This window comes from Pseudochaenichthys georgianus, chromosome 6, assembly GCF_902827115.2.
Source record: "Pseudochaenichthys georgianus chromosome 6, fPseGeo1.2, whole genome shotgun sequence".
NCBI classification, from domain to species: Eukaryota; Metazoa; Chordata; class Actinopteri; order Perciformes; family Channichthyidae; genus Pseudochaenichthys; species Pseudochaenichthys georgianus.
The window spans coordinates 3,237,357-3,263,441 of record NC_047508.1 but is presented as its reverse complement, the minus strand read 5'-3'; the positions used below and the strand labels follow the sequence as shown (position 1 = coordinate 3,263,441).

Here is a 26,085-nt window from a genome sequence, read left to right as displayed (position 1 = left end):
GGATACATAGTTATAGACATGTACAAGTGCCCATTGTATCAGCAAGCATTTCATTTACCCTAGCTTTAAAAACATGCAGAGGAATGAGATTGCTCAGTTTCAATTCTTGCTGAAGATTGTTCCAAGCAAGTGGAGCTGTGCACATAAAAGCTGTCTTATCTAAGACCGTCCTTGCTCTTGGCACATCTAACAAGACTACATCATGTGACCTCAGACAATAGCTGCTTGCAACTCTCTGTGTTATCAGAGAGCAGATATAATACGGGAGTTTACCCAACAAAGCTTTATAGATAAACGTGTACCAATGACTGAGCCTCCGTACAGAGAGTGATGGTAAACCTGCCTTGGTATACAGTGTACAGTGATGAGTAAGTGCTTTACAATTTGTGACAAATCTCAGAGCACTGTGATACGCAGCATCCAATTTGCTCAGGTAATTGGCAGGTGCATTCATATAGACCAGATCACCATAGTCCAGCACAGGTAAAAAGGTCACAGTGACTAGCCTTTTCCTGGCCTCAAGCGAGAAACAGGACTTGTTTCTGAAAAAGAAACCGAGCCTAACCCTCAGTTTTTTAAGCAGGTTATTGACATGAGGTGTAAAAGAGAGACAATCATCAAGCCAGATACCAAGGTATTTGTAACAGGCAACAACTTCAAGTTTTGTTCCTTGCGTAGTTACAATATCTAAAACAGGCTCTGGTGTCTTTTTAGCTTTTGAAAAGAGCATTACCTTGGTTTTATCCACATTTAAAAGAAGCTTTAATTCAGAGAGCTGAGTCTGAATAGTGTTAAAAACAGCTTGTAATTTAACAACAGCCTCCTGAATGGAGGGACCTGCACAATACATCACAGTATCATCCGCATAAAAATGTAAAGTAGTGGAGAATAAAAGTGGTCCTAAAACAGAACCTTGTGGTACACCATTAGAAATGTTTAACCACTCAGAAGACAGTCCATCAAAATGAACACATTGGGACCTTTCAGAGAGGTAGTTCACAAACCACCCCACTGCATTGCTGGATATACCAATACTGAGTAGCCTCTGCTTTAAAATGCGATGATCAACGGTGTCAAATGCTTTGGAAAGGTCAATAAACAGAGCTGCACAACTCTGCTTATTATCTAAAATAGTAGTAATGTCATTTACCACTTTCATTGTCGCAGTGATGGTGCTGTGTTTCTTTCTGAATCCTGACTGATGTTTAGACAGGATATCATTTATACATAAAAACTCCTTTACTTGTTCACTCACTAAGCGTTCGAGCACCTTAGCCAGAACTGACAATTTAGAGATTGGCCTATAGTTATTTAAAATAGTTGCCTCCCCTCCTTTCAGTAAAGGCAAGACATAAGCAGACTTCCATACTTTTGGAATTGTGTTCGTGCTGAGGGAGAGGTTAAAAAGAGAAGTAAGAGGTGGAGCAATACAATCTGCAGCTATCTTTAAAAAGAAAGGTTCTACGTTGTCCGGGCCAGCCGGTTTCCTAGGATCTAACTTGGATAATGCTTCATGAACAATACCAATAGTTAAAGGAGTAAAACTGAAAGGGTTTTCCAGACCACATTGTTCAGAGTCAAGGATTGGAGCGTTCACAGGAGCCACACAGCCAAACAGAGAGCCACAAGACACAAAATACTCATTAAAGCAATTTAGCATAGTAGCCCTGTCTGATATAGTGCCAGATGCTGTGGTAAGGCACGGAGGTAGCTCATTTGGGATATCACCAGTGGAAATCGATGTTATGGCTTTCCAAAATTTCCTAGGATTATTCAGGTTTTCTGTGGTAACCGACAAATAGTACTTTGATTTAGCACTTTTTATTTGAGATGTGAAGCTATTTCTTAGCTGCCTAAAACGTAGCCATTCTACCTCTGAGCCTGATTTCCTAGCCTTAGCCCAAGCATTATTTCTCTCATGAAGGAGACTGGACAGCTCAGCAGAAAACCAGGGATTGTTTCGTCCCTTCACTCTAAATTTACGCAGAGGTGCATGTCTATCTATAATTTTCATAAAACCAAGATAAAAATAAGACCATGCAGTTTCTACATCAGCACACAAATTGATTCTACCCCAATCAAAATCAAACAGATCATGTAAAAAACCCTGCTCCACAAAGTGTTTTTTGTCTCTCTTTGTGATGACACGTGGTTTAACCTTTTGGACCTTAGTGTCCCTAATTGTGGCCACAACACAGTGGTCACTCACATCATTAGCAAATACTCCCACAGATGAGTATTTATGTGGAACATTTGTTAAAATTAGATCAATTAAGGAGGATTTATTTGGGGACTTAATATTTGGGCGAGTAGGACTGTCTATAATCTGGGTAAAATTCAATGAGGTACACAGGTTTTTAAAATCCTCTGACACAGAAGTTAACCAGTCCCAATTAAAATCACCAAGCAGCACTATTTCCTTGTAGGAAAGTTGCGATAACAGTTTTGCCAAAGACGATAAAGAGTCCTTGACAGCCGAAGGGGCCCTGTAGCAGCCCACCACCATGAGCTGTTGACCCTTTGTTACCTCACTATTCACGGCTAAAAATTCTAGCTGTTTACTAACAGATTTGGAAACCATATTAGTTACACAAAACTTATTTTTCACATAAATGGCAACGCCACCACCTTTTTTAGGCCGGTCAGTACGATATACACTGTAACCATTTATGTAAATGTCAGAGGCCAAAATGGATTTATCTAGCCACGTTTCTGATAAGACAATGACATCAGCATCATTCGAACTCGCCCAAATAAGGACAAAATCTAATTTAGGTAACAGACTACGCACATTTAAATGAATTAAACCTAGCCCAGATCTAGATATAAAATCAGCAGGAGTAGCTATTTGACTAATACTGCTCGGTGGACCTGGATTTGGCTGTACATTTCCTGATAGTAACAACAATAAAAATACCAAGCACCTTTTCCTCTTAATCAACACACATACATTGTCAGCTGATCTAGAGTCACCAGCAAACTTCGCGAAAGTGAGATTAGAGTTTAAAAAACAATTCTGAAGGACCATCGTGGCAGGCATGTGAGAAAGACAAACATTTTCCGAAATGAATGTCCGCGACAGTGCAACCAGCAATTGTTTGTGCAACACCTCCGAAACTGTACAGGGGATGTCCACAGCGGGCGGCAGAACATACCCGAATCCAGTAGATTGTTCAGGACGACTAGCGATCTTCTCCTTGTCCAGCACAGCCAAGAAAAGGCACAGCAGAAACACGACACCCGCCATTCTCCCAGTCCAGCACAACAGTATCCACGCTGTTCCCGGAGCAAGGTGGAAACAGGCCTCAGCTATAGCAGCACAGCAGAGTAGAGAAGGTAATCCCACCGCGTTACACCGGCTATTTAATCCACTTTACATCTCCGCCGGTAGCACAGGCGCGGAGAGGAGCGGCGATACGCGGTGTGAGGAGCGGCGAGAGGAGCGGCAAGAGGAGCGGCAAGAGGAGCGGCAAGAGGAGCGGCAAGAGGAGCGGCAAGAGGAGCGGCAAGAGGAGCGGTGTGAGGAGCGGCGAGAAGGGCGGCGAGAGGAGAGCCGGGACCACACTTCCGACTCTTTATCTCTGCAAGAGTTGCTCCCTCTCGTGCTAAATCCACTCGGCGGGCAAAAGTAGGATCCCAGAAGTGATTCACCCATTGTGGAGTGGCTCCTGAAACCCTTCCTGACGTGCCTTTAGTGGATCTCGGGTCCGCTGTGGTGGATGAGGTTGAACGTGGCTCTCATCCAGAACTCAGCAAAGGTGGATCACGTCTCAGCGCTGACGGCGTGTAACCTGTTCCTCAGGTGAGTTTCAGAGCACGAGCAGCAGCAGCAGCTGTGAATGAGCAGCAGCTGTGAATGAGCAGCAGCTGTGAATGAGCAGCAGCAGCAGTGTATGCTGCTCAGGACGTATGTGCCATACAAGCATGCACAGCTCATGTTCAGAAAACCTTCTGTGACTCCCACTGCATTGCTACACAGAAGTTTCCCTTACACCCATTTGCTATACTATTGTAGGCTACTGACTCCTACATATCCACTTTGACACATTCACACATGACACGGACATTTTTAAGAAACCTTAACTAAAGGAAGGTTTCATTTTTCACCTTACTCCTGTTGTCCATCTCTTTTATGTTATGGCTTGACTCTGGGGAATCTAGCCATAACAGTAATGTATATGAGCATAGTAGATGTATAATTTATCTGTAGGCTACAAGGGTGGCCCGCATGTGCGTGCGGCGGGCCGGTGCGTCGGCCGGTGCGTCTGAACATCCCAGGCTGAATTTGTGTCCCAGTCCACCCCTGACTCTGTGTGTGTGTGTGTGTGTGTGTGTGTGTGTGTGTGTGTGCGTGTGTGTGTGTGTGTGTGTGTGTGTGTGTGTGTGTGTGTGTGTGTGTGTGTGTGTGTGTGTGTGTGTGTGTGTGTGTGTGTGTGTGTGTGTGTGTGTGTGTGTGTGTGTGTGTGTGTGTGTGTGTGTGTGTGTGTGTGTGTGTGTGTGTGTGTGTGTGTGTGTGTGTGTGTGTGTGTGTGTGTGTGTGTGTGTGTGTGCCCCCCCCCCCCCGCCTTGCTGTCTGGTGAGTAATTTGCACATCGGACAGCACCTCAGCACCCCCACTCAAAATACCTTCCCGCGCCTCTGTTCCTGGCATTCGGAAAACGAAGAGTGGAACAGGCGAGCAAGTGTGCAGGTGTGCGTCATATGAGAGGCCCCGGGGGAAATTGGTCCGTGCGCAAAGCATTGTGGGGATTTTAAGACCGCGGAGTCTACACATGTGCAGCCTCGAAATGTCTCGCTACGAAGTACGCCGGGCTCGGTAGAATTCCAAGTATGCTGGACATTGGAACAGTCCTTTGGCGGCAATCGATGACGTAATATGCTTGAAATAGTGGCTATGGAGCAGCTTTACTCGACATTGAGAAACACCCTCAATGTTAGTTCAAGGAGTACTTTAGTTTAGAGGTACAGGTTCTGTATGCACTCAGTACCCTGTATAGTGAGAAAGTGGTAATCATTTCTCCTTTACCATAGCACCATCACAGTTCCACATATTCCATTCCATTAGCAGACACTTTTATCCAAAGCAACTTAAGAGTGCAATAAACCATCAAGATACAAACCATAATGAGTGCTGGTGCATTAGTGTCGAATGGGCTAAACTCTTTAAGTGTTATGTTTTGTGTATGTGCTGGGTTTAAATGTCAGTGTACATCGTAACAGGTTAGCTTCTGTTTGCGACGGATGATATGTTTTAGCTGCGGCAGGAGCACAGGCTTCAAGTGTCCTCACACAAACACACTGATATTGGTATAACTGAATCTCCCAGCAGGCTGTGTGGGTGCATGATGTATCATCAGTGCTCAGAGTGGGAGAGGGTAGTGTCACATAATTAAACTAGCGGGTGACTGTGTGTGGGCACGTTCGCGTTAGCAAGTTGTACTGCATTATAAATTGAATATATACTGTTGAATCAGTGTTGAAACAGAACACTGCACTTACTCAAATGTAGATGTGAGGAACAGGTTTTGATTCAAACTTGTATTGTACTTAATCGTGTTTATGTCTCTGTTTCAGGTGGAGCAGTCCAAGGTTCTGATAAAGGAGGGGGGTGTCCAACTGACACTCACAATTGTGGATACTCCAGGGTTTGGAGATGCAGTGGATAACAGCAACTGGTAGGAGCATCATCAAGGTGCATCATCAAGGTGTAAATGTTCTTTATGCTCATCTGATTGGTTTCTCTGACTGATATATCTCATCTCCCAGCTGGCAGCCAGTCATTAACTACATTGACAGTAAGTGTGAGGACTTCCTAAACGCAGAGTCCAGAGTGAACCGCAGATCCATGCCCGACAACAGAGTGCACTGCTGCCTGTACTTCATCGCCCCCTCTGGACACGGGTAGGTCTGCATGAGATCAGGTTGTAATGAGATGAGGTTAATATGACCAAAGGCCCAACAGTATAAGGCAGTGGTCACCAACCTTTATAAGCCCAAGATCACCGACCTCGGCCTAGGTGAAAGGTGAGATCTACCTATTGCAGAATTGAGTGACAAAGACGGCCTAGACAGTGCTTACAATTTGAGGCCTTTTTATATAGGCTAATTGCATCTGAATTACTGTGAAGGCTCCATAATCAGCTCACGGCATATAGGCAGGGGTAAAGTGCGGGTCCGGGGGGATTCTCCCCTGGGAAGATTGTTTTTTAAATATTGAAGTTGAAAGCATCATTCTGGTGCACTTTGACGGCCCGTCCACACAGCGGCGTGCGCTGACGCTTGCCGGCGGGCGTGTCTGAAACTCGACCAACAACCAATCACATGAATCTCCCGCCCCTGACACACAAGCAGCGGTTTGATTGGCTAGAGCTTGTACTGGCATATGATTCGATTGGCTGACGCCTCGCCGAGACGTCAAAAGTTGAACATTGCTCAACTTTTGCAGCGAGCCACGCCAGCTACGCTCCACGTCGCTTCCCACGATGCATTTCGGCTAAAAGTGACGTCACCCCATTCAAAGTGAATGGTGAAGCGTCAACGCACGCCGCTGTGTGGACGGGCCGTGAGAGCAACATTAAGAGATCTATGGATACCTCTCTCAGCACCCATATGAAACAGAACTGTAAACAGATTTTCTTTTTCTTTATGGATATTTTACAAATCACTCCCCTTTTAAACTGTATTCTTGTTTTACTGCCATATAGTCAGGGCTGCACATAACTGGTGCGCAGGTGCGCATGCGCACCTCCGCCAAAAAAAGAGCACCGGGTCATTTGAAAAAAGGCGCATTTGAGAGAGGAGAGAGAGAAAGATATTTGCGAGTTGCATATGAACTCGGGGCCGGCCCGTAGCACTGGCGTTATAGATGTTCGCCTAGGGCGCCATAGATGTTCGCCTAGGGCGCCAGATCTGGGGAGGCGCTGCGCTGGCAGCTCTGGGAGGGAAAAAAACATTTTTGACCGTTGGGGCTCGTCCTAATTTTCGGCCTTGATGTAACAATATTCATAATTAAGTAAATTTAACACCCTTTTCACCCCGGTTACACGTTTCATTTGCCCTGTACAATGGGCGCTGTAAGTGATGAAAATGAGGGATGTTGGCTTATCTGGCACCCGCAGCTCACAGCCAAAATGCGAGTGAGCGTGGGAGCGAGGGAAGGTGCACCGGTTCCGGCGCTGTTGTTATTAGAATATGGTGCTAGCTGCTCTAACGGATATAAGAAGAAGATGTTTCTACAATAATGTGGAGGGAGAGTCCTCTCCAGTCAGACTGAGAGGCTGATAACTACAGCTCAGTGTGGTAAAGGACTCTGAGTGTTTAGATAGTTCACTTTAGTCTAAGTTATCTCAGTGGGTCTCAAACGTTTTGATCACAATTTATGTAAACACATATTTCCAAGGCACTCCTTTATAATTATTGGGATAAAACAGGTTTGAAATCATTCCAATGTATACTATAGGACAGTAATCCAAAAATAGCCTTTAAAACTGGAAAGTAAAAAAAAAATGCATAAATAAATAAATGTTAAAGAGCCTGTGACAGCATCCCAACAACTGTTGTGCAATGAAATATTGGGCTACTAGTAATCTCGAACCGTCAGTTTAAAAAAGAAAGAGTGATACCGTTCCGTTAAATATCAATAATTTCGAACATCGCGGGGAAATTCCTTCGACTCATTTTGAAGTTTTGGGGGAAGCCGGAAGTGACGTCAAAGCGGGAACGCTTCGAGAGCCAAACACGGACAAAGTGTGTTATCATGCGTATAAATGGTGAATTACTGAGATTAGGCACGTTAATAACGTTTTAATGAAGTTGACTACAGTATATTCATATTTGTCAGTGCTTTCATGTCAATTCGGCGACATAAACATAAATGATCGTGGTGAAGATGATGATTACATTAGGATTAAAAATCGGGAGTGAGAGCTGCTGAATTTCCTCCCGTCGGATGTGATATAAAAACAAATCGATTATTTTTGTGAAACTACATTTATTAGTGCTTTCATGTCAATTCGGCGAATACATGATGCATTAAATGATGAGTGAGGATGATGATTAAAAATCGTTTGTTTGAGCCGGTCTGCATTTCCTGATTTCCTGATGAGAAAACAAACCGAGGACGAATCCCGATGGGCCGGTACCGAAGTGGGCCGGTCGGATAAGTAACTAGCACATCCCCCATAGGTGGCGCGTGAGGCTCAGGTTTGGGAAGGCTAAATAACTTATTTTACCTGACGCTGCCCGCCTCCGGCGTCTATAGAAAAGAGATCAACTCAGTGTGCGGAGTTTAAATCTCTCAAGTCATATTACAGGATAAAGAAAATACAGTTTAAACTGCCGTATGCAGAGAAGACGCCGACGTGTCGCACTTATCATTCATATTACATCATCAATCAGATCATCGATCATATAATATCATAATATATTATATATTTCCTTATCTGAGTCAGCTTCTCCAGCCTCATCTGGCCGTGCAACACTCACAGTGTCACAGACTGTATGCAGAAGTATTATTTAACACATTATGTTGACGAAACACTCGAGACAAATGTAATTAAAGTCAGATCCACTCGTGTCTTAGACGTGAACGCGCTCTCAGCAGGAGAGAGAAACCCTGGCTTGATTTACCGAGTCGATAACCAGCGTCGTAGGACCGCTTAGCGAGATCTCGTTTGTTAGTTTGTTGTTGTTAGTTTGTTTGTTACTCAAACATATCCAGGGTCTGTTGAACTGGCTTCGTAGTACAGGGCACAGGTGGCTAGCAGCGCTAATGTCAAAGACACAGACATTATACATTATATTTGTATTTTACCAGGATGCAGTGACACAAATATTTACATATTTACATTTACTATCTACAGCACCCGCCGCCCCTGACATCCCCACTTCCCCCGTTGACAATTTACTAGCGGTACCGAAGTGGGCTGGTCGAGAGTCCCGGGATGATTTTTAGTCCCATTCCACCACTGGCTACATGACCATATGATCGCCCATATTGACGCACCTCATTCCTAAACTTCTAACAGATAAAACATAAACCGATCCTTCAGCCTCATATGAGCTCTCAGACACGTTCAACATTAACCTGTCATCGCTGTCTGAGCTTGCTGCTGTGTGCGCCGTCGTGCGTTTACATCTGACTGTATATATATAAAGGTTTACAGGCAGATGCTGGGATCCTGGACGGTGCAGCTGGAGCGCTGTGCCCGCAATGACGTCACCCATCATTTGGCGGGACTTGAAGAATCCGCGAGAAGATCCAGAAAATTGTCAACATTGAAGGGCAGATTAATGGTTATCAAAGTACAAATATCCAAAATCAGTTCAGTAACGGTTTTCAAGGGGACAATATGTACTCAAATTGATGGGTTTGGATGATGGGGGAAAACCGTGTCACAGGCTCTTTAAAGGAGACCTATCATGCTATATTTAAATGATATAGTGTATGACCATACCTATATAAGGTATATTTATACATTTTATTTTTCAAAATACCAAACAGATCATTTTTTAGACATGCCTCGTTTCGCTCATTTTCGCTTTATTCCAAGCCCGTCTTTGAAAATTCTGAGCAGCAGCTGACCACGCCCCTCTGCAGAAGAGCAGGCATGAGCCGGCGAGAGTCACGTTACCGTGCTTGCTGTGATTACGAGTGTGGAATAAACATGTCATCTCAGAGCAATGCATGTGTTCAAGCATACTATCAATTTGATCCAGAAACTGACCCTGAAGCAGCGGAGGTTTTGGTGGAGGTGCAAAAATCTCGGTTGCAGCAGGACGTTTCTGAATGGTTAGCTGACAAGCTGTTGTCCGTATTTATTTTACTCTGTTACGATGCTTGCTCCTTATTCCGTTCATATTTTGGCTAATTAGCAAGAATGCAATGTGTACAGTTTGTAACGCAAAAACAGTGATATATATATTTATAAAGGGAGACATTCATATTTTCAGCATATATACAATGGCCTCATTGCGTTTATTAATAGTTTACAGTCCTTTTCTTCCAACATCCTGCAACAACCGTTGGAAAGTTGAATAACTTAGGATGATAAAAAGTATAACTCCAACAACACCTCAGTTGTCAGCAATGTGTGTAGTTTCATGTGTTTTTAAAAGCTCAGTTATTGACTTCTTTGTGCAAATTGCGCCACGATGCCTTCTGAACGGAGAATGTGTGCTGCATGGAGATACCACAGGTAACATTTTTGACAGCTTTACTAAGTTGTCTGTTTAAATACATTTTTCACATGTCATTCAATATATGTTTATCACAATGTGTCAAGATGGATGCAGTAACTTGAGGACTCTGTAACCTGTATGGTGGACCATCCTGGATTGGAGCCTGTGTGGCTAAATGTGTTCTCCCTGCAGAATGCATTGAATATTTACAGAGCTGAACATGGTGGACTACAGTTGAGACAAATAGAGCAGTGAGTGGTTTGTTTGTTTGTTTTGACTGAAATTGTAAAACAAATATTTGTACAGAAGCTTTGTGAGCTGGTGCTGGGGCTTGGTGATTCCGGCCTGCGTTGTCCTCAGGATACGCAGGGAGTTTCCTGATCCGTGAAATGGCGATGTTGGGTTCAGACAGCAGCCAAATTGAACCGTGTAGCATACCCGGCGATGACCTCCTCCCTGTCAGGTCGCTCATAATGGTGCAGGGTCCACAAAGACTTGGTCGAAGATGAGGTCCATCAAGTTGGCCACGTAGGGCTGTGCAATGGTAAAAAAAAGCACAACAAAAAATGTGGTTTAGATTAGTATATGCATGTAAAAAACTGAAACTTTCTAATTTTTTTATTTTATATTTGTAAATAGTTGTATAATAAATATTTTAAACACTTACGGAATGTGGGGTCAGTCTTTACTGGTTTTGCTCTGCATTCTCCCTTCCTGGCCTTTGTCACTAATTAGTAAGTATGTGAGGTGCTGGCCTGTAAAGAAGAACACATAGTTAGAACAAAATCATCTCAACTTAGTATTCAGGATGAGAAAATACTATTTGGATAAATATAGTCTGAAATCCCAAAAGATGGGGCTAAAACTCTCTATTTAGCAAAGCTCTCTATTTAGCTTAGCCTTTTCCAATCGGAGTTAGTTTTGAACCGTAACGTGCATGCTGTGTTTCTGACTCAATGCAGATGATGTGTTGGAGAGGGGCTGAGCTCAGTAGACTGACTGTAATGAGTGCTAGCCACTAATTAGCCTGTTGCTAGAGGTAAGGCCTTGTCAACAACAACAGACCGACGGGGCTTTAGCTCAGTTTTACTCGTGGTGTGTGTCCCCCCTCGCATACATACAGTGTTGTATCCTAACACACCCCCATTTATATTCATGTGCGCAAACAAGTAAACACACAAAAGCTTTTCCATATAACGCTGCAAAACACGGCATGTCTCATGAGCGTAGCGTAACCGTGGTAAATTTGGTTTTATATTGGACGTTGGATATTCGACACATTCGAAAAATCTATTTAACACTGGCTTCGATAGGCAATTTTTTGTCAAACCAACTTCGATGTGTTAATACAAGGCCCGCCTATATAACACAAAGCTTTTTTTTTCAAAAAACCCACCTTTTGATTTTATACTATTTTTTTTGTGTTAAAAAATCCTATAAATCTATTATGCGGCTTGACCTTTTCACCTACCCATGTCAAAACACATCTGATGAACTCAGCTAACTGCCCTACACTTAACACAAAGCTTTTTTTTTCAAAAAACCCACTTTTTGATTTTATACAATTTTTTTAATGTTAAAAAATGCTATAAATCTATTATGCGGCTTGGCCTTTTCACCTACACATGTCATAACACATCTGATGAACTCAGCTAACTGCCCTACACTTAACACAAAGCTTCTTTTTTTTCAAAAAACCCACCTTTTGATTTTATACTATTTTTTTAATGTTAAAAAATGCTATAAATCTATTATGCGGCTTGGCCTTTTCACCTACACATGTCATAACACATCCGATGAACAAAGAAAAGTACCCTCTGCATGAGAAAAAGCAAACACTCTGATTGTTAAAATGTTCCTCATCATCAAAATTGATAACAGTTCTTTGTTTTTGTCTTTTTGACCATGTTGCAATATAGGACATATACAGTGTTTTCAACTGTCAGTTAAAAATATCCTCTTGCCTACTATTTCTGAAGTCCTTATATTATATGGAAGCGATTTAGTAATATCCGAATTATTGTCGTCCTGAGGTGCCTTTCTGTTGGCATATCCTTGAAAATGCTTAAATAATAATTAAAAAAAGTAACTTTCATTACTATTGCCTGTGTCAACCTTTGGTTGTTTTATGTGAAGATGTATATTTAGCTATTGTAAGTCATTTAAAGAATTCCATGTAGCCTAATCACCTTAAAAAATGTTAAGATGAAAAGGCCAAGCCGCATAATAGATTTATAGCATTTTTTAACATTGAAAAAATAGTATAAAATCAAAAGGTGGGTTTTTTGAAAAAAAAAGCTTTGTGTTAAGTGTAGGGCAGTTAGCTGAGTTCATCAGATGTGTTTTGACATGGGTAGGTGAAAAGGTCAAGCCGCATAATAGATTTATAGCATTTTTTAACATTAAAAAAATAGTACAAAATTAAAAGGTGGGTTTTTTGAAAAAAAAGCTTTGTGTTAAGTGTAGGGCAGTTAGCTGAGTTCATCAGATGTGTTTTGACATCTGATGAACTCAGCTAACTGCCCTACACTTAACACAAAGCTTTTTTTTTCAAAAAACCCACCTTTTGATTTTATACTATTTTTTCAATGTTAAAAAATGCTATAAATCTATTATGCGGCTTGGCCTTTTCATCTTAACATTTTTTAAGGTGATTAGGCTACATGGAATTCTTTAAATGACTTACAATAGCTAAATATACATCTTCACATAAAACAACCAAAGGTTGACACAGGCAATAGTAATGAAAGTTACTTTTTTTAATTATTATTTAAGCATTTTCAAGGATATGCCAACAGAAAGGCACCTCAGGACGACAATAATTCGGATATTACTAAATCGCTTCCATATAATATAAGGACTTCAGAAATAGTAGGCAAGAGGATATTTTTAACTGACAGTTGAAAACACTGTATATGTCCTATATTGCAACATGGTCAAAAAGACAAAAACAAAGAACTGTTATCAATTTTGATGATGAGGAACATTTTAACAATCAGAGTGTTTGCTTTTTCTCATGCAGAGGGTACTTTTCTTTGTTCATCGGATGTGTTATGACATGTGTAGGTGAAAAGGCCAAGCCGCATAATAGATTTATAGCATTTTTTAACATTAAAAAAATAGTATAAAATCAAAAGGTGGGTTTTTTGAAAAAAAAGAAGCTTTGTGTTAAGTGTAGGGCAGTTAGCTGAGTTCATCAGATGTGTTATGACATGTGTAGGTGAAAAGGCCAAGCCGCATAATAGATTTATAGCATTTTTTAACATTAAAAAAATTGAATCTAAAAAAGAATCAGCAGATTAATCGATAATGAAGATAATTGTTAGTTTTAGAATTGATTTACAGTATTTCCTGTTGAAACATGACATAAGAGATCAATCTCATTTTTTTTCCAATGTGCTTTCATCGTTCTATCAGTCATTCTAATGTACAGTGTGTTCAGCATACAGCATCCTCTGTCCTGAGACCTGGTAGTGCACAAGGAAACACTCCGAAAGAAACCCCATAATTATCAGGGAAAATGGGAGACCGACAGACATGCAATAGATGTTGCGTGTACAGATTTAAAAAAGATACTATGAACATAGACGATATAAATGTTAATTATTTGAACCTATATAACAAAGATCCAGGAGAGTGTCAAAACTCTTCCAGGTGCCACCCAAATATCTTGAGTTAGAAGCATGCATTTTTGGGACATAAGTGCAAACGGATAAAGGAAAGAAGGACGGAAAAGAGGGCTGATAGAGGAAAGATGCAAGTTGAACGTCCTAACAGTCTAAGCCTATAGCAGCTTGAGTAGGGGTTGGTTCAAAAAACCTGCAGCCACTCTGACGTGAAAGGGTTTATTCAGCCTCCATCCTGTGTGTGTGTGTGTGTGTGTGTGTGTGTGTGTGTGTGTGTGTGTGTGTGTGTGTGTGTGTGTGTGTGTGTGTGTGTGTGTGTGTGTGTGTGTGTGTGTGTGTGTGTGTGTGTGTGTGTGTGTGTGTGTGTGTGTGTGTGTGTGTGTGTGTGTGTGTGTGTGTGTGTGTGTGTGTGTGTGTGTTCCCTTGGCATCACTAGAACATTCCCTGTTTGTCAGTACTGCTGCAGCACCCGCCTTGGTTAAAATGTGCAGTGATGTCTCCACATATCCCAGAATCCACCCATCTACTGCGGCTCAGTGATGGAGAGCTTTGATCCACTTAGATTGTGATCTCTGTAGTTTATAATGCTGCAGGGATTCGCTGAATGCAAGGTGTCTAAAATGTAATTCATTTAATAGCCAGAAAATATGTGGACTTGATGCTTTCTGTTAATTAGTTATTAGTGGAATGCTGTGGCACAGCATTCCACTATAGTTCTTCTAATCTTTATTCTTCCTCTACCTCTACCTCTTCTTCTTATTAGTGTGAATGCTAGGCCATAGCATTCCACTAATAAGAAGATGACATGTATTGGACAGCACCCACATTCTTGTTTCTTGTTCCTGGTCTCATTGGTTTTGGGACTTTTACTTAAAAGTGACTTGAGAACCTAAAGGAGGTTCATGTTAATGCCTGGTTCAATTAAACATGTTCAATAATTAACATTTCTTTCCGCACAGCTTTGCATATGGTCTAATTTAAAAGTGCATAATGGAGTAAGCTAACTAAGCTTCTCTGAATTCCACTGCTCTTTAACTTATAAAATGGCTGCAGCACGCCCCACTCAACATTCAAACTATCTATTGATACACTGCCAGTACATGTTGAGGAAATAGTTAATTTCTCTCGGTAAATATATCTGGTATCAGGTTTAGCTTTCCTGTAACTCTTCAGTACCTTTGCTAAAATAAAGTTTCTAACTGTTGAATCCTCTGAAACAGCTGCAGCATTGCGGTTTGTATGTGGTTATAGAGTTTTAAATGAAAAAGTCCTGCATTAGACTGCATGCTCGTGTTTTCAAGATGTGCGTGTTAAGGTGTTTTATACCCAAAGATACTGCAGTGAAAATGCAGTAAAAAAAATCGAGCAGTGAGTGTGTAGAGACGATTTATAGTTTAAATCTAAAAGTAATAACATTTGGAGATCACCACAGTCAGTATTCTTTACACCAGACACTGTGACTCCTGCTTTATCTAGGTCCCTGCAGGACTCCTCTGATGATGCACTGCACAATAACCTTCATTATAACTATCAGGTTCCATGTGCACAAGACTTTCTGGGATGAGTTAGTATCTCAATATCCCCTTCACACACTTATTGCTCACAAACACTCATACAAAACTATGCCCAGATATACTGTAGTATGGATCACTTGAACATGCATAAATGACAATAATTACATTCATTAGCATATCTGGCTACCAATAGTTATCTCCAGTCATATATTTACATCATTTTATCGCATCGTGCACTACACACTGCCTGCTTAACTGGGCACTGGTCCCAGCTGTCATTCATTCAGAGAGAACAGCCTATGGGAGTATGACAAAGACAGTCCCTCATCAGCCAAGTCATAAAAAAAACAATGAGTCGTCAGCACAGAAGAAGAATGTATGAGACAGAAAGTCCCTCTCATCTGGCTCCTGTCTTTGCTGTGGGCGATGTGCAATGTCCTGGTGTGGTTGGCCCTCTGCTGGTGACCCACTGAACTGCATTACTTTAGATTCATCCTCATAAATGTAATGAACAAGTAGAATTGATCGCAGGTGTTGCCAGGAATGGACCAGTTGACTTCACTCAGTTCTTATGTTTTCTTTGTGTCTCCCCTTCAGTCTGAAACCGCTGGACATTGAGTTCATGAAGAGACTCCATGACAAAGTCAACGTCATCCCTCTCATTGCAAAAGCCGATACTCTGACCCCAGAGGAGTGCCAGCTCTTTAAGAAACAGGTATTTATTTGTGTGTGTGTGTGTGTGTGTCACATTCATGGAATAAGAAGAATAAACATAGTATGCTACAATAGGCATTCAAGCTTTCTTTGAGATTTTAAATTTGATACCTTCTTATTTCTGTGGGTAAAGTTTGGAGCTAGGCATTTAGCCTAGCTTAGATTGAATACTGGAAGCTAAAGATATGATGTTCATATATTATAAAGAAACATTGCAAGCTACTGCCGTCTCATTAGTGAGATTTCGAGTTGTTGGTAGGCATATGTTTTAACTTTGGTCGAGCAAAGCCATTTCATCCTTCTTCCATCCTTTATGGTAAGCTAAGCTAATCACCTCCCTAGCTCCAAACTGTATGCACGTGTGGTATCAATGGTATCAATCAAACTCAAATAATGGGTAAAGAAACAAGGATTTTACAATTAAAGGAGAAATGTGAATATTTGTTTGATCTTTATATTTTGACAGGCCAATGGTGTGTACTTGTTATCTTTATTCTGATTACGTTCTTCCTTTGTCAGATAATGAAAGAGATCCAGGAGCACAAGATCAAAATCTATGAATTCCCAGACACGGAGGATGACGAGGACAACAAGCTCATCCGAAAGATTAAGGTAATGGAGCATGCAGTCTTGTTAGTCATTTGAAACCTGATTTAAGGCCTTCTGATTGATCAAAGTAGGAAGACAGCCAGATATCAGTCTGTCCTATAGGCTGTATCCAACTTCTGCCCCATGTCTCTCCATGCCAGGCAGCCTCTTTACAATACTGATCATCATCTTTACAGACAAGCATATTGAAGAATCTTCATTATGTATTGTCATTCATGTAACGCTGCCACAATCAACTCTGGAAATAGCAAACATGGTACTATATACGGTAAAATATTTCATCCGCATCATATTAATGTGGGCCCTCAGGGACATTTCTATAATTAAAGGCCTGTTCGCAGCAGCATTTGAAACTGTGAGATGACACAGATGGAGGAAATATAGTAACATAAATAGCTCAATTGCACCATCCAGCATTGTAAACCCTGCTGCTCTATTGCAGTATAGTGTAAACTGCTCCACATACATTTGTATTATGTTCTGGTTTTCTTGAGGCCAGGTATGGTCAGTAGCCATAGGAAGTAACCAATCAAACATTGGACAACAAAGAAGTGTCATTGCAACATCCATAATGCAGGAAGCAGTGTTTTGTTCCCAGTGAAGTAAACTTATTCCCCCCCCCCCCCCCAGGAGAAGATGCCGCTGGCAGTGGTCGGCAGCAACGTGGTGATCGAGGTGAACGGCAAGAAGGTCAGAGGTCGCCAGTACCCATGGGGCGTGGCGGAAGGTAGGTTCACTCTGGTCCTGAACCTGGCGAGACACTGCCTCCATGTTGTGGTCAGACTAGATCATGAACCAGGAAATGAGTGTGCACACTTTGATAGTGTGTATCGAGAAATGATTCTGTATTTTGTTTCTGTTCGCGTCCGTTTGTCATTGTCTTAGTCAGACGATGACACATTAGAGAGGAAGACTGAAGCAAATTGGCTTTACAGATGTTCTGTGTTTAAGATAAAAAAATAACAGTGTTATCTTTGTCATGAAGAATTAAGCATGATATACCTGAGAGTGAGAGACACAGTGTTTTACAATGCCCCCTGTATCCACTGAATGTATTCACTACCGGGTAATAGAGTACATATTTATCCTTTACTGGGAATGAATTGATGTCAAATGCAACCTGTTAGTAGAAAAGTAGGGAAAGTAGATATTAAGTGTTTTATTGCCGGGCATATTGTTGTTTTTTCAGTTTGTGAGATTAACAGTGACAACTAGACATTGCAAAATCAGCCTTAAGCTTGTGGAATAGATTATTCATCGACAATTGTGTTTTATTTGATATGTTTGTGATCTGTTCCCAAGGTAAAGAAAATGCCTTGGTAAGATGGTTTACTCAATGTTTTCAAATGTGGTAAACACACGAGGGAAACATGTCCCTAAAGCCAGGTTTGAAGTTATCTCCCACTTGTCTTCACTCAACATGAAAACACATGGGTCTTTGGTATTGTGGGTCTTCAGCCTCGAAAAGGACTCTGAAAAGAATGTAGGTAGTGCATTATGGGATATGTTGTTTAAAGAACTGACAGTGTCACTACCAGCTCTGATGAACTGCTGTTGCCCTGACTGTCTTTAATTTCCTCTGATGTGCTGTGTATATCTGAGTGGAGTTGTTGCTCTGTGGTTGACCGTTGATCAGTCCCTCACTTTTTCATTCTTTCTTTCTCCCTTCTTTTTCTGTCTATTCTTTTCCATGACTGACAGAGGGCATTTTTGGTAAACCAAACCATCTTTCTCTTAATTTCAGCCTCCTTCCCCCCCCCCCTCCTCTTCCTCGTCCTCGTCAGTGTCCTCCAAACTCCCCCCCCCACTTCCCTCCACTTTTTTCTGTTGCTGTGCTGTCTCATCATTAGGCTGATGGTCAAACCAATGCTCTAATCAGACCTGGGCTTAAGTACCAAAAACCGTATTTGGAAATATTTGGACACATGGATGTATTGAAACGTGAATGTGAATATTATATATTTTTTTTAAACATAGACATCAAAACTCTTCATGTGTTCTCAGTAGAATGTTGGCCCCAGTGCTCTGCTGAATTAGCCTCTACAGCTAGCTTAGTCCAATGAACGCTAAGGCTAGCAGCAACTATTAATAGTTTATTTAATAGTTCAAAGATAACTCAAGTAGCTGAAGTTGAGGGGTTCATTTTTAAATGGGATGGTACTAAGACTATACACAACAGCTGAGATTCTGCCAGTTTGGTATTATATTGTCCCAATGGCCTTCATTTACGTCCATTCACGGAACAGCAGTACATGGCCATCCTTAAATCATTTGGCGTAATGTAAGGGCCTTACACCCATGAGCTAGGCTACTATAGAGTGGAGCAGTGATGACGTATTTATATAGGGAGACTCGTAGTTGGCATCACAAGGGCTCCCTCGACAAAAAGCAATGGGGTTTCCATTGGATTATGGAATATTGTAGAAACAATTATCTGTGGAAAACACACGTTTATGATACTTACACATGTTGTTCAGCAAAATACTCACCACTTTATGATTGTTATGGTGTAAATGCAATCGCCAGAAGTCAAATGCTAACATGAGGCTATAAACAAGCGACATCGCAGTTATATGACGTCACCACCACTAAGCTAAAGGCGGTTCATTTTTGATGTGATGACGTTTAGCAGATTCATTTGCCAGCAACTGCTGTTTTTACAACACAAAGAAGATTCTGACATTCTCCAGTTGGGTATTTACTGACGTAGTTCATGTCGTAGAACACAACATCAAAATCTATTAAGCTTATGTACTACTTATTTCAGGCCTCGAACCAAAAAACCATTGAATTTGAGACGAGGGAGCTCGAATGGTGCAAAGGTACCACTCTATTATCAACGTATTGTAGTTATTCCTAGACACATTGATATTGGCATATATGTAAGCAGATAACAATTCCAAATCTACCTTATGCAGGGGTCATTTTAAAACAGTTTTGCATAGTTTGTCTACCAGAGAGCACTGACAAGTATTTTAAAATGTTGGAATGGTACAATGTCTCCCTTAGTACTTCTATTGGTCACAAACAAGATATTTAAAGAATCTCTACTCTTCCTATCGTTTGTTATGATAGTGGTTCTGTTAGCGTGGGGCAGGATGTCTTGTAATCTACCAGAGACACATGAATGATTCTGTTTGTTGTCTTTGTTTTCCAGCACTGAATCTGATCGTAAACCTGTAACAAAACCTCACTGTCTTGTTTCAAAGGATAACTCCAATCCTTAACAATATGGAACTTGTTTGGATAGCTTTGACTGACCTTTCTATCAGTTACTCTCATAGTAATTACTGATATTTGGAAACATGATGACATCACACGGCATGCATCTCTGATGCAGCAAAAACTCCTAAGCAGGTTGTGAACAAACCAATATTTCATCCAGACTATCTAGCCCGCTTTCTATGGATGGATGCTAAGTAAAAAGCTAAAGCACTTACCTGCATGTGCAGTGTGGGATGATTTTACCAGTTGTCTTATTTTTCTAATTTGTTGCTCACCTGAGGGTTTGTTGAAATCTGACGTACGACTTTTCTTGCTGCATCAGAGTCTCTTTTGTCACTGTGTTCCCAGATCTCGGTAATCAACTTGAGTTAGGAGTTTAAAGTAATATGTCCTGGTAGTCTTGATGGCCAAGGTTGTAATGCACTTCAGTGATAGGCTAGGTGCATCTCATCACACAACATCTGCCTGGTGTTGTCAGCAGGTGTAAAGCCTTCACACACTGGCTTGTCGGCCCAGGTCTGATGCTGAATAGTCATGGAGAAAACTAGAGGCTGTTTGGTGCTGAAGCTGCAATGCTCTCTAGCGCTGCGGTGGTTCCCTGCTTGGCTCCTATGGTATAAGGGCACTCTGTTGTACCGTAGATCAGTCCTGCTTCACCACATGTTGTCATGGTGCAGACTGAGGACTGTACAGGCGTAGACTGGGATCCACCCTCATAACGCATTGCTTAAAGATTCACTATAGAGCATTTAATGGTGAGCTAGCGTTTTTCAATAGGGCATGTAACGGCTCATTTAAATCATCAAGGTAACACGTGTTCTGTTATGAATTCTCACTCATTAGCATATGTTTATGTGAGACTTTAAATATAGAAAGATGCTGAACCAGGTGTGTGCTCTTGATTCATTAAACCAATGCAGTTCATCATCATGGCCTCAACATGCACACACCAGCGCTCAGGCTCAACACACCTGATGGACCCAGAGAAATGTACATCGAGGACCAAGATTGACAATTAAAAGCTAAAACGATGTTTGTGTCCATCAGGTATTTTCTGCCATCCATCAACAAATAAGAGCTGTATACTATATTTTAAAACCTTTTTTTTCCTAAGACCATTGACCCCACTTAGCTCCTTCACTTGCACCCCCGGCTGGTCATGCGTAGATCCTCAGATAACACCCCCCCTCCAACCACCACCCTCTACAAGTCCTACTTAGTCAGTCAGTTTGGACACATGCAGGTTATGGTGTTGATCCGGGCCAAATCTGGGTCAGGTCTGAGCCAAAACAAACCCAGCTGCTCCAGACCCAGATTTAGCCCCCCCGCAGGGCGCAGACAGTAACTGAAAAACCGTACCCCTCCCCTCCGTCAGAGCTCCCTCCTCTAGAAGAGACAGAAGGTCAATGGCTGGCTTGGGAGGCCAAGGGGCGGGACAACATAAGTTTCATCAATGGTAAGGTATCTCCTGAATCCCTGATGATGATTGACTGCCAGCAGGCTGGACGCTAACCAATCAGGAGCAGCGTGTTTGATGAAGAAGAGGCTGGATCCATCACACACATCCTCAGCAGCAGTTCATCTTTTCCAAAAGCACGTCTGACCGTGTAACCTTGTCTTTGTTGTTAAGATGAAAACTCACAGCCATCTAACTGAACCATGTTGACATGAGAGTAGTTCTGTTCACTGTGTGTCCTCACTATGTGGCGTCAAACAGTGAAAGGCTGTGATCCCATAGCAGGCGTTTTTCTTTTTCTCTTCTGAATGACTACTGTATCTGTAATTACAAGAGGCTCTCTTGTACTGATGAACCAACCAGTGGTGTAAAGTAACTCAGTACTGTACTTAAGTACAATTTTAGATACTTTACTTGAGTATTTCCAGTTTTTGTTACTGTGTACTTTTACTCTACTCCACTACATGTATCTAATACCTTTAGTTACTTCACAGATGTGGATGAATGATGGTAAATATAACCAAGTGTTCAATCAGACTTTAGTTGCACCTGGAGTAAATCCACCAGCTACCCTGCAGTCTACAAAGTACTTCAGACTAGCTGCACCTTCACCAGCTCTGAGAACACTTTCATGATCAATCATTATAAAACATATATATATATTATTCTGAAATGGACCAATCTGCACAACGACTACTTTTGTATGTTTTGATACCAATACTTTTGTACTTTCCATGAGTAACCTTTTGAATGTAGGACTTCAACTTGTAACAGAGTATTCCTACACGCCGAAAATCGAGGCTATTGTATGACAATTAAAGTCACTGCTTTATGTCACATGACTTAGCTCAGCCTCGCCCTGATCGAGCCAATCTCCATTGAGAAAGCAAGCATTTCAAAAAGTGTTTTGCTTATTTCGGCATCCCTTTGATATGATTATTTCAATACAATCACAGCAGAATATGCCTTTGAGGTTATACAGTGTAGGAACCAAGATGGATAAGCCGTGAAATACACTGAGCTGTGTGTGTGTGTGTGTGTGTGTGTGTGTGTGTGTGTGTGTGTGTGTGTGTGTGTGTGTGTGTGTGTGTGTGTGTGTGTGTGTGTGTGTGTGTGTGTGTGTGTGTGTGTGTGTGTGTGTGTGTGTGTGTGTGTGTGTGTGTGTGTGTGTGTGTGTGTGTGTGTGTGTGTGTGTGTGTGTGTGTGTGTGTGTGTGTGTGTGTGTGTGTGTGTGTGTGTCAAGGATGACGTTATGAATCCAGACACAACAGCGAATTGTTTTCGGACATGTGAAGATAAACAAATGAAGCTTAACATGAAAATAAATGTTATGGGTCCAGTGTGAACGCACCAGAGGGCAGACTGAAGGCTCGGACATGCTCTCTGTCTCAGCCTCCTCTCACTCACCTGGTTTGCCTTTTTAAAGTCCTATGTGATCACGGCCTGGCGTCTCTTTGCTCGTATGGCTGTACAGTAACTCATACTGTACCACACCTTCATTTACTGTCACTTCTCTTCATACCTCCTCCTTATAACTGAGTGAGTGTTTATGTACAATCTCCATAGAGATTCATATCATGAAGTTTAACGTGGTGATGCTTTGCACATATTTTGTATATTCTTTTTTATGTTGTAAGTACAATTCATTTGATCTATTATGTAAATAACACACAAACAACCGTTGTTGATTTTACTCACCAAAAACGATATATATAGTTTATGCTTGGACTTTGAACACAGCCAGTGACTCTAGCGGTTATTTACACAGTTCATCTGGTTATTGCAGTCATGTAGCACCTTGAGACCAGAACATAATTATTCTGATTATGTCTAGAGAAGGGTTCCTGTACACTAATGTTTGATGTCTGTGTCTCCCTCCCTCCCTCTCTGCCCCCCCACCCCCCGTGTGCTTCAGTGGAGAACGGGGAGCACTGTGACTTCACCGTGCTGCGCAACATGCTGATCCGGTGAGTCCACATGTAGTTCCACTACATGGCCAGGGAGAACATTTTAGGAGGAAGTGAAGAGGGACGCAGATAGTTTTTTATTCAAACTTAGTTGTTTTCAGAATGTTACGCAATAGGGTCATGCATCTATTTATGGCTGATTGGATTTAATAACATGACGTAGTTTTAGCCACCAACTCATCCATTGATGTAAAAAGCACGTCTTGCAATATATTTCATTAACAGACACCAGTTGTTCTGTCTGTTTATCCTGCTGCTGTGTTCGCTACACCTCCAACAATAACATCAAAACCTGACTTGAGTTCTAGTAACTGTGAATCGTCGCCTGTGCATGTGACCATGGGCTCTTCCGGTCTGCATTTAGAAGAAGAACTGATCTGCAGGGGATTGGACACGAGAACTGGCATTAAGAACAAAATCACGTTATAGCCAATATTCTCACTGATGCTCTTGTTTTCTTATGTAGGTCATAGAGAGGCATACATATTCAATTGAGTTTCATAGCCAGTTAAAAAACTTGAATCTCTTGAAGGCAACTTGAGGCTAACTTGTTCTTTGTTTATACCCAAAGACGACGACACCACTGTTCTGCAATAACACTTGTGTGTAAATTGGAATAACTTTTACATTTTTAATTTGAAATCTAATGTCCATGCCCTTTATCTAATAGTGTTTCATTTTTTTTTTCTATCTTCGCTTGTGCTGTAACAATGTAAATGTCCCCAGAATTTGGTCCCCTTATAAACAAAATTAATATTTATTCTGGAGTTCTGTTTCTATTTTCTCTCCTGCAGACTTCCTGTACCTGATTGGTTTATTTTCTCCCCCTTCTATAGGACGCATATGCAGGACCTCAAGGACGTCACCAACAACTTCCATTATGAAAACTACCGCAGTAAGAAACTGGCTGCTGTCACCTGTAATGGAGTGGACACCGCCAAGACCAAGGGACAGCTCACCAAGTACGCCTCAGAACTTCAATAATACCATCGTCATTTCAATGATGGCGAACACATTACTTCACAGCTTGGTGTCACTGCTTTACTTAAGAAAGATCTGACCCCTCTCTTTGCTCTGGTCCACAGGAGCCCCCTGGCCCAGATGGAGGAGGAGCGCAGGGAGCACGTGATGAAGATGAAGAAGATGGAGGCAGAGATGGAGCAGGTGTTTGAGATGAAGGTGAAAGAGAAGAAGCAGAAACTGAAGGACTCGGAGGCTGAGGTGGGTCTGTGTGTGTGTGTGTGTGTGTGTGTGTGTGTGTGTGTGTGTGTGTGTGTGTGTGTGTGTGTGTGTGTGTGTGTGTGTGTGTGTGTGTGTGTGTGTGTGTGTGTGTGTGTGTGTGTGTGTGTGTGTGTGTGTGTGTGTGTGTGTGTGTGTGTGTGTGTGTGTGTGTGTGTGTGTGTGTGTGTGTGTGTGTGTGTGTGTGTGTGTGTGTGTGTGTGTGTGTGTGTGTGTGTGTGTGTGTGTGTGTGTGTGTGGTAAATATTTTCATCGTCTCCATTCACGACGGTGTCCACCTTGAGTCCATTGATGAACATCTCAAAGCCAAAGGACTCCCCTGGGGCTGGGAGGCGAGGAAAGACTATCCCTTACCTTCATTGTTGGTCTCTATACCATTGTGCACATGAATGGGCCCTAAACATTGAAACAGAATACTAGCAGAAAATATACAAAAAGTATTTGATTTGAATTCAGAGGATGAGCAACATAGAAGGAAATGTAACTGTAAGCCTCAGTTGTGTATGTCTGTAGCTGGCGTTAAACTGTGGAATTCTTTACCAAAAGGTTTAAAGGGCTGTATGAACATCTTCAGGTTTACCAGAATGTATAAATAAAGAATAATTAGACCGTATGAAGATGTCAGGTAACCTGTTTCTCTGATGGTAGATTGTTGTGTTGACTTTAGATAGTGTTTCAAGTTACTGTAAGTCTTGGTGGTAAGCAGCTGTGATCGACAGTCCATCTATTTTTGAGTAAGGGGTCAAATAAGACCTTCTTCTCACTGCTCCTTTCCGTCATGGGCTGCAAAAAAATAGCTCAAAGTCTACATGTTGTATTATAATAATTGCCGTGAGTGGAATAAAACAATATATATATACGCCTGACATGCAGGCTACAGCCACAATATATTATGTCCAGCTTGAAATATCAGCCTGAAGTATAAGGCCTATATAAGGTATACAGTTTAAAGGTCAACAAATACATTTGTTTATCAGGTAACTATTAAGATCTTTAGAATAAATGAGTGAGAATGAGCAGAGGGAGGCTCTCAGACAGCTGTAGCAGCATGTGGGGCTCACAGCTGACGCTCCTCACATCACACAGCAGGTTCAGAAACAACATCCTGTCTGACGAGCTGCATCCAAACTGTCAGAGCCTCAGCTCATCGTGTTCTCCTGAACTTCTGCTCTGTGCCCCGGGTACAGTATTGTGTTTCCACTGTGACAGTTGAAGGCTGCATTAGCATCGTTTTAGGCTACAGTATTTAGTAAGAAGACAGAGACTGTGAGTTGGCTGTGTGATTTAGATTGTGCCTGTTTGTTTGAACTTATTGCTATAAACTTTTTGTATGCATTTCATATGTTTATTCTAAATTCACGTCATTCTTTGAGTCTGCAGTGTTGTACCTGCATCACAGCAGCTCCAAAACGCTTAACAATTAGTAACCTGCATTTCAACTATGTAACAGTAGAACAAATAGCCTAGCATTTTTGGGTCATGAACCTCTTTAGCCTAGTTAGCAGTTTCTATGGGTGCGTTTCACTTCTCTTATTTATCATTTCCTCGCTCCTCGG

At 41.7% G+C, this 26,085-nt stretch overlaps 1 protein-coding gene across 2 annotated transcripts in view; it reads left to right on the top strand.

The window, feature by feature from the left end:
- The window catches only part of septin15 (septin 15), a 90,029-nt gene that overhangs the window by 55,912 nt on the left and 8,032 nt on the right, over positions 1–26,085 (top strand). For both annotated transcript variants that reach the window (XM_034086035.2, XM_034086034.2), the window contains exons 4-11: positions 5,575–5,675; positions 5,767–5,901; positions 15,917–16,034; positions 16,553–16,645; positions 17,273–17,369; positions 23,239–23,290; positions 24,127–24,252; positions 24,376–24,511. In XM_034086035.2, coding sequence (XP_033941926.1) covers positions 5,575–5,675; positions 5,767–5,901; positions 15,917–16,034; positions 16,553–16,645; positions 17,273–17,369; positions 23,239–23,290; positions 24,127–24,252; positions 24,376–24,511 — 858 coding nt within the window. The remainder of the gene's footprint in view (positions 1–5,574; positions 5,676–5,766; positions 5,902–15,916; positions 16,035–16,552; positions 16,646–17,272; positions 17,370–23,238; positions 23,291–24,126; positions 24,253–24,375; positions 24,512–26,085) is intronic.